Source organism: Apaloderma vittatum, unplaced genomic scaffold (assembly GCF_000703405.1).
Source record: "Apaloderma vittatum isolate BGI_N311 unplaced genomic scaffold, ASM70340v1 scaffold36450, whole genome shotgun sequence".
In the NCBI taxonomy this organism is placed as follows: Eukaryota; Metazoa; Chordata; class Aves; order Trogoniformes; family Trogonidae; genus Apaloderma; species Apaloderma vittatum.
Genome location: NW_009694625.1, coordinates 1 through 9,355, shown reverse-complemented (window position 1 = coordinate 9,355; position 9,355 = coordinate 1). Strand labels below are relative to the sequence as shown.

Here is a 9,355-nt window from a genome sequence, read left to right as displayed (position 1 = left end):
TGGCATCAAATTCCTGAGCCGCTTTGGGGTTAGCATCCTGGGGCAGAGCGTCCAGGCAGCTAAGCACCCGGCCCTGGGGTCTGGGGAACACTATCATTTCCGCAAGGCGCTCACTCTTTTCAACAGGCACGTGGACAATCATGAGGAGCTCAAGCACCCCTTGAAGGACTGGTTGCAAAGGCTAGCACAAGACTGCGCTGCCTTTCTGCGCATCCCAGCCCACGACTGCCCTGCATATGCCTCACTCCACCGCATCCTGACCAAAGTGCTTCAGAGAAGTGGGATCCCGCAGGTCAGCAGGCACTGCCCTGTCAGGAGCAACTCCAAAGAGGCAGTCCTTCTCTGTCTGGCGACTGAGCTGTCCCTCACCATGACGGACAGTGCAGCCCTAGTGCAGAAATGTGCTGCAGGAGTCTGTGCCCTCCCTGTCACTGTGGAAATTGATGGCACAAACCCAGGTGAGGAGTGTATCTCCCTTCCTCTTGAGGCATCCTGTTGCTGGGATCATTGGGGCACCCATCCTCAGTGTTTGTGTGTCTGTGTGTGTCTGAACATGGGCACAGATGTGCAATTTCGCTGTGGACTTGTGAGGAAGCTGACCTCTGTGCAGTGGCAGACAGGCTCCTTTTGTGTACCAACTCTGATGTCAGTAGTGCTCTGAAAGACTAGTGAAGTCTGCTTTCTCCCTGTTGATGCACAGGCACGTGGCGGAGAAGAACCACCTAAGAGAGGTGTCTCAGGGTACTTGCACAGCACGATAGCTTTAGCAAGAAAGCTTCCTTGAGTAACCCTCGGCTCTACACTGCAGGTTGTTGTTGCCATAGCTGTGCTGATAAAACTGTCTGTGGGGCCATCCTACAAGGAGGTAGGAGGAACAAAAGTGGTTTGTTTTTTTTTTTTATGTACGGTATTTCAGTGTGAGTTATAGCACAGACTTACAACTTGTGTCAGCACAGTTGGAGTGAAGGTCTGATTTTGAGGGTGAAAACAAGAGGCTGGAAGCATCTTGAGCTGACACCACCACTGAAATCCTTGCTAATTATACCCTTGAATGATCTGTATAAGCGTAGGACTTGTCTTTAAACAACCTTGCTGAGATTCCTGCCCACAAGCTGGTATGTTTAAACTCTAGGTCAAATTCCCTTACTAAGGTACTATCCCCTTGACAGATAAATCTTTATTTTTATTTTTCTTTTGTATTAGAATATGATTAAGAGGAGTTGTTTCCAATCTGTTCTAATGACATAAAGGAGACTGTTTTGGAGTCATGATGTCTGGGTGCAGAGGATATGCAGAGAGAAAAGTTGTGGAGTAACTGCTCACTGTTATCAATGAGTCAGGACAAAAGGGCAAAATTGTTAGGGTTGGCTGAATTAATGTATTGGATCAAACATGGTATTTTGTGTTACCAGAAATAGTCAGAATTTGTGTCATATTTCATACACAAAAAAAAAGAAAGAAATGCTAGTAAGCACTGACCACCGTTTCAAAATTTCCTTTGGGGCAACTTCAGCAAAAGTAAGTGGTGGTATGGTCTAAGTCACATTTTTCTTTGGTTTAGGTTTTGCTTGATAAAACTAGTCCTACTTTCTTGGAGGACGGGAAAGGTTGTGAGTTGAGTGCTTTATGACAATTCAGCTCTGCTTAGGACTTTTGAGTAAACTTTGTGTCAGAACTAGGGAGTGGATTTTGCCTGATCAGTATGGTAGAGATAGATCAGTCTTGCACTGTGTATTGCAAATGCTTACAGAGATTTAGGCAGAGGAGACTTGTGTTTTCATGGGAAAACTGTTTAGGAACACACTGAATTGTCGTGGTATGGTGAGGTGCCCATTTTAGATTTACACCTAGTATAGAACAGTCCTTTCAGGCTTTCTCATAACTTCAGATGCCTAGAAATGGGAATTCCTGTGGGCCCCAGCTTGTGTTGGACCAGTCAGTAAGGAAAAATGCAATGTCACTGTCAATCTGTTGTTTAGGAAATGTTTTATGACCATTACAACTTCATCTGTGTTTAATACCACCACAGTATGAACCTTTTATGAGGGCTGTAGGATAAGAGGATCTAAGTGGAGGAGGTGTTGGGATTTTGTGGGGTTTTTTTTATATTATTGTTTTTTAAAGATACTAGTAGACACATTTAAGCCTGGCATTTCCAGAAGTTCAAATTTGTATGGGCTTACTTGCTAAATGCTATGATGATCTTGTTCATGTTGCTGCCCTATTGCTTTAAAACCATACTTCTGACAGCTTGCATAAAACATGAGACAGGTCTGTGAGTGTAGAGCAAGGGAAGATAACAGGATGGAAGATTCTTTTGCAGCTTGAAATCTCCACAATCCGTAACATCAGGCCAAAGAAGTGCTTGACTCTTCAGGACTGTGTTCTCTTACACTTTAGGTAAGACAGCCTGGAGGAGTACGGGACTCTACCTCCCCGAAGGGCACACAGCAGTTATAACATTCCCTTGCCTGGTGGTCGGTGCTGGTCTGAAGGTAAGCTATCTCTGGTTTGGCTTCTCTTTACACAGGTCTATTTGTCAGGATATCACTGAAAAACTGCGGAAGTTTTGCTGCCTGTTCAGTCCTTTCCTACTGCTGCCACCCTGTGGCATTTGTGGTGCATTGTCATTTCCCACCTTATTTCCCACTCCCTTCTGCTGAATTCTTCCTATTTTTGTGTGCTGACAGAGTAATTGAATGTGGCTGCTGCCTGAAGGCAGCTTTATTTGTTTTGTTATCACGAAAAGAGGTTAAGGTGATTTTCAGGCCCAGGATAAGTACTTGGGCCCTTCTATGCACCAAATTTAGTTCTCTGCCTCCAGATCTCTTATGAGGTACTTTCACAGTGCTGTCACTATTGCTCATGTAGATCTATCCAGATCAGACATAAACTAGTTACCTGGGATCCTGTTCTCTGCAAAGTGCAAAGTAGATAAATGCTTACCTGCTTGGATCTTTTTTGCAGTAAGCTGAAATACAAAGCTAACGCAGGTGTTTCCTTCTGGTCCTGCAGCCACATGCTGTCTCTTTTAACTATGTGAGAACCAAGGAAGAGACACAATAAAAGAAGCCAGCAGTGGCCACATCTCTCCAACTCATACGTTACCGAATGTGACTTTGATGCTGGTAAAGAGTGAAGGAATGGCCAATGCAAGTACAGTGCAGTGAAAGAAGTCACTGCAGTACCTTGAATGCTTGTGAAGGATGTAGTTGAGCCAGTAATAATGGGAGTAGAGCTGTAAGACTGTCTGAGAGAGGAATAGCACTGAACTTCAACAGCTTTTTTCACTGTATTAACTGCTCCTGGTCACCACAGGCTGAAAACTTGAACTAGGCTGGAGTCAGAAGGCTGCTTGTGTGTGTGTGCTGTGGGGACAGTGCTGCAGCAGGCAACTGATGGTGTTGCGGTCGGTCTGCCATGTCACACTCGGAGCCCTTTCACCAGCTGTTCCTACCGTTCTGTTTGCCAGGTGCAGATTGGGTGTCACACAGATGACCTCTCTCACGCCAAAGAGCTGAAACGGGCCCCAGTGGTGATCCGCACCTGTGATATTGCCTGCCAGAAACAGTCTGTCTCCTGCCTCTGGGGTGGGCTCATTTACATCGTAGTACCAGCAAAGAGCGTCCTGGGGAAAGTGCCCATCACGGTCGAAGGGGCAGTCAGAGCTCCTTTCTTCGAGCTTGGTAGGTTTGTTTACCTTGGTGCCTTTCTCCTTAGAGCTGCTCACAGGTGCCGCTCTCCCTGTGACTGAAAGGAAAGATGGTCCCATGCCTAGGCACATCTTAGAAATGCCTAGGTTGAGGAGTACCCAGATTTAGTTTCCTTGCTTTACTGTCCTCTGGGATTCTGGATCAGTCACTTAAGTCACTCTGTGCCTGCTACGTGGTAGGTGAAGGAGCTGTCACAAAATGGACAGGGTTTCCCTGAGTCAACGTTTATTGGAGGCTGAGGTTAAAATCTCCAATGGAAACCGTTGTGTTGGAGGAGGAAGGCTGACCTCTGCCACGTCATAGCTTACCTTATGCTCTGCCTGCTTTACTGTGCCCCCGCATGGCCCTTTCCAGTCCCTACAGTAAATCGCTGCTGAATTTCCTGTGTTTCCACTAGTTTCTCTTCAGTTCCTACATGCAATTTCTTCTTGCTCTTCCATCAAACTAAACAAAACCAGGTTGTTATATGAAACAACAGATCTCTGCTGGAGAAGAAGAAATGAGATTAACTGACTCTGGAGAAACCTGGTGCTTCTTGTTCTCCGATGGGAAACAGGGATCTGCTATGCTACTATGCTTTTGTATGCCAGTCGTTTTCTGTTTCCCATCCATTAAAGAGCCAGAGGAGACTTCCCAGCCCCAGGAAGTGAATTAATGAGGTAACAGCCACTGCCCCCAGCCACACAACTACCGCATACTGTTTTCCAAGAGAGTTTTATGACTGTTCTCTCTTTCTCCAGCTTGACCTCTGGGAGCATGCTTAAAAGTCAGAGTTGTGCTTGACTGATTTTCTGCGTTGTTGATGTAGGGGAGACCTGTGAAAGCCAGTGGAAGGCCTGTATCCGGCACTACCCTGCTCCTTGGGCAGAAATGGCCGTTGAGAATCTCATCCTGACGGTACCATCTGACAGCATCCGCCACATGGAGAACCCACAGCCGCTGCTGACCCTGTGGAATGAGATCATGGTGGCAATAAGCAAATTGGCAGCCATACCAACAAAATTCCCAAGGCCAGAGAGGATTGTAACAGATGTCCAGATCTCATGTGGTAGGTACATTGCCATATGGCCTTCTTAAGGGCTAAGAGACAAGGGCTAGCAGCAATGTCTGTTCCTTCAAGGTTATTTTGCTAAAACCAGACTGAGAACATATGTAAGGTGTTAAATAACTGCAATCCTTACATAATTGTGAGCTACTCCATCAGGATGGAAACATGGTAAGGCAGGACTTAAAAAACTGTATTGACCCTTTAAGACACCTCCCTGCTCTCGAAACTGATGCTGTCTCACTCAGCTGTTCTGCCTGGGTATGCTAAGAGGCAGAGCTGCTGACTGCAGTGGCTTTAACTCACATTAGTTACTCATTCTCCCTCCTGAATGCTCTGCAAAGTCAGTACAGCTGGGAGACAGCGACCTGATTTCTGTTTTTTCCCTTCCTCAGCCACAGGACTGTTCTCATGCGTTCAGTGACAATTGTTAAACTTGTGCCCACTTGTGGAGGTGGGCTCCACAAAGGTTATTGAGGGCAACACTTAGTCTGAAAAGATGTGTGCCAGAGATGATGGCAATGGAGAAGCAGAACTGGTATCACTGTCAAAGCCCATGAGTGTGTAGTTTTGCAGCTGGTGCTCTCTCACCCTATGTTTTCCTCTTGGGAAGTGAGTGCATTTGATCTACAGTGAAATCATATGATAAATGCAGAACTTTGCAATACTAGGGTTTTTTTCAGTTGTTTTTCAAAACAGACTGGTTAAATTCATCATCCCACAATGAGACAAGGGCTTGGCATGAACTCTGATGTCCTAACCCTTTAATAAGCCGCCTGGAAAGAATTTATTGCCCATCTTGGGAGTGTTAAGTTCTGCTATCCTGAGCAAATGCCAGTTAAAATGACCATCGTTTGGAGACGTAAAATTCCCTTCCATTTTGGGTGGACTAAATGATTTCACTCATATTTCTGGACCTGAAATTTTTGGGTGCCAGTGCATGCATATCTGTTATTAAAAAAGAGAGAATCCAAGATCTTAAATAGGTCTGCAAGAAGGGAATTGCCTTTCATGTTCTCCAACTTGGATAGTCTACAAGCTTAAGGTTCAGTCAAAGCCAGATGTATAGACTCCCTACACAGGGAGTGTAACGGGCTGCTTATCCCCTGCTACAATAGGTAGTTGAGTGCAGGGATGTGGCTCCTGTATGAAGGTTTGGGAATCTTCAAGAAGAAGAACAAATTAGGGATGAAGACACCAAGGAGACATAAGTAAAATCCCTTGCAGTGCAAAATTCTTGCCATGAGGCTGGGAAGTTGTTTAGAGAATAGCTATTCGCTGTGACTTCCATGTGTTTTATCCACACTGCTGACTACTAGAGTGCAGACCTGAAGTACCCACACTACATAGGAGTCAAGCTCTGCCAGGGTACTGAATCACATTGCATGATTAGGTTGGTGCCAACTGTGCTCATTTTGAGAGACCAGTTGTATTCTGGGGAATGGTCAGGCTTTTTCTCTCACTCTAAAATCTCAACCACAGTCTAACCACGAGTATATGCTTATATATAAAAAGGGAAAACAGGCAAAACTCTGCTTAACTGATCACAGAATCACAGAATGTTAGGGGTTGGAAGGGACCTCAAAAGATCATCTAGTCCAACCCCCCTGCCAGAGCAGGATTGCCTACAGCAGGTCACACAGGAACGCGTCCAGACGGGTTTTGAATGTCTCCAGAGAAGGAGATTCCGCAACCTCTCTGGGCAGCCTGTGCCAGTGCTCTGTCACTCTCACAGGGAAAACGTTTTTCCTAATGTTTTTGTGATAGTTCAGTACTGTATGTACACTGCTTATTGGACTATTTGTTAGGGTGAAGCTTGTAGTCTCACAAAGGGAAACTTTCATCATTCATGGTAATACAGTGTGGTTTGTAAGATGGAGGAAAGGTACTAGAGAAATGAAAAAAATGCTGTCATTTGTATCTAAGTAACATTGGGAAAGCACTTATGATGTGTGTTGATACTTGTCTTTCCTGCAGGCTGGATGCATGCTGGCTACCCCATCATGGGCCACATAGATTCTCTGAAGGAAATGTTAGATATGAAGCACATGCAAACTACTGGTCTTTGGGGTCCTGTCCATGAGCTGGGACACAATCAACAGCAGCAAGCATGGGAGTTTCCCCCTCATACCACAGAGGCCACCTGCAATCTCTGGTCTGTATATGTTCATGAGAAGGTGCTAGGGATTCCCAGGCATCAGGCCCATCAGGCACTTAAGTTACAGTGTCGAGAGGAAAGAATAAGAGAGTATCTGAAGAAAGGTGCTCAACTAAAGGACTGGAATGTGTGGACTGCACTGGAGACATACCTGCAGGTAACTGGGAAAAGTGGGTATATTTTTAGTGCAGTCAGGGAAGCCTGTGTCAGAAGGATATCTGCAGCCTGGTGACTGTAGCTGCCATGCCTTTTTTGCTTACTATCTGGGTTCATTTGGGTCCAGGAAGCACCTGAAAGGTATATAGACAGAGCGTGTAATACTGCTGTCTCCTGAAAACCTCCCCTTGACAGATTTGGGCCTAGCCACTTAAGGAGAGAGCTTGGTGCCATATGCTAATCTTTCTCCCTAGGAGAGAAATAGAAACTCTTTCTTGTTATACAGCATGGGAAAAGGATGATCAAACTTGGGCATAGCCCTTTTATCTGCTGCAGATTTCCTGCGGGACATTGGGCTAGTTGGCAAACAATGACCTTGGCGTTGTAAAGTGTCTAGCAAAGCCAGTCTTCTAGCAGTATCCTGGTGAGTTACACAGCTAGGCTTCTCTTTACAAAACACAGCAGAGAGCACAATATTTGTATCAGCTAGTACACTGAGTGTGATCCATCAGTTGGCAAGGGGACAGGTTCAGCTTATCCTCCTGCACATGTGATTGAGACTCTAAATCATGAACCCTGCCCTAGATTAAAGTGGATTCTCTTGTGAAGCATGCAAGAGAGATTTTTTCCTTTCCCTTAATCTTGTAGCAACTAAAAGTTTAATGGAGAGACCACTCAACTTAATTTTAACTGAGGTCTGTAAGGTGAATATCCATTATGATGGCTCAAGCTACTGATTGTTGTGAGACGAGTATCCCTCAACCCCCTTATCTGGGAGCTCTCATATCTTACATGAACAAGAAAATGTTTATTGGGGGATTATTGATCCTGATTGTAGCAAGTCCCAGGGAAGTGACGGAATCATGAAGCTGAAGAGTCAGAGACCTCCAGGGTTCCATCTAGACTAGGAAAAAGGTGCATGTGCAGCATGCTACCTATGCACTGGTTCTCCCAGTTATTCAGGATGTGCCTCAGTTCACCCCTACAAGTACCTGTGCTTTCTTCCTGTAGGACTGCTAGGGGAAATCCCAGGGGACAGGGTACTTCTTCCAAGCTCAAAATCAGTGCATCCCAACAGGTACAAAATCAAGAAAGAGAGCCAGGAGACCCGCGTGGTTAACCAGGGAACTGCTGGGCAAACTCAAGTGGAAGAAGAGAGTCTCTAGATCATGGAAGGAGGGGCTGGCCACTTGAGTGGGATATAAGACTATTGTCAGAGGATGTAGAGACACAACTAGGAAAGCTAGGGCCTCCTTGGAATTAAACCTTACAGGAGGGGTCAAGGACAACAGAAGGGGCTTCTTCAAATACATTGCAGATAAAACTAACACCAGAGGCAATGTAGGCCCACTGGTGAATGAGGTGGGTGCCCTGGAGACAGAGGATCCAGAGAAGGCAGAGTTACTGAATGCCTTCTTTGCCTCTGTCTGTACTGCTGGAGACTGTCCCCAAGAGCCCCTGAGGCCCCAGAGGAAGTCAGGATAAAGGAGGAGTTTTCCTTGATGAGGACTGGTTTGGGGATCAGTTACACAATCTGAACATCCACAAATCCATGGGCCCTGATGGGATGCACTGGCAGATGCTGAGGGAGATGGCAAAAGTAATTGCTAGGCCATTCTCCATCATCTTTGGTAAGTCGTGGGTGCCTGAGGACTGGAGGAAAGGGAATGTCACTCCAGTCTTCAAAAAGGGCAAGAAGGAGGACCTGGGTAACTACAGACCGGTCAGCCTCACCTCCATCCCTGGAAAGGTGATGGAACAACTTGTCCTCGATGCTGTCTCTGGGCCTATCAACGATAAGAGGGTCATTAGGATCAGTCAGCATGGCTTTGCCAAGGGGAAGTCATGTTGATGGATAGTGGCTGTGCAGTGGATGTGGTTTATCTGGATTTCAGTAAAGCATTTGACACTGTCTCCCACAGCATCCTTGTAGCTAAACTGAGGAAGTGCGGTCTGAATGGTCAAGTAGTGAGGTGGATTGTGAACTGGTTGAAGGAAGAACTCAGAGTTGTAGTCAATGGGGCAGAGTCTTGTTGGAGGCCTGTATCTAGTGGAGTCCCTCAGGGGTCAGTACTGGGGCCAGTGCTGTTCAATGGGGCCAGTGCTTTTCAATATATTCATCAATGACCTGAATGAGGGATTAGAGAGCACTGTCAGCAAGTTTGCTGAGGACACAAAACTGGGAGGAGTGGCTGACACACCAGAAGGCTGTGCTGCCATTCAGAGAGACTTAGACAAGCTAGAGAGCTGGGCGGGGAGAAATTTTATGAAATTCAGCAAGGG

The 9,355-nt window shown here is 46.0% G+C and overlaps 1 protein-coding gene across 1 annotated transcript in view; it reads left to right on the top strand.

Moving 5' to 3' along the window:
* The window catches only part of FAM115C (family with sequence similarity 115, member C), a gene marked incomplete at its 3' end in the record, with an annotated part of 9,330 nt that extends 2,257 nt beyond the window's left edge, over positions 1-7,073 (top strand). Inside the window, exons 2-6 of the mRNA XM_009868126.1 lie at positions 1-458; positions 2,401-2,495; positions 3,473-3,686; positions 4,522-4,761; positions 6,736-7,073. The exon at positions 1-458 is cut by the window's left edge and continues 552 nt beyond it. Of these exons, the coding sequence (XP_009866428.1) occupies positions 1-458; positions 2,401-2,495; positions 3,473-3,686; positions 4,522-4,761; positions 6,736-7,073 (1,345 nt within the window). The remainder of the gene's footprint in view (positions 459-2,400; positions 2,496-3,472; positions 3,687-4,521; positions 4,762-6,735) is intronic.
* Between the last annotated feature and the right edge of the window lie 2,282 nt (positions 7,074-9,355).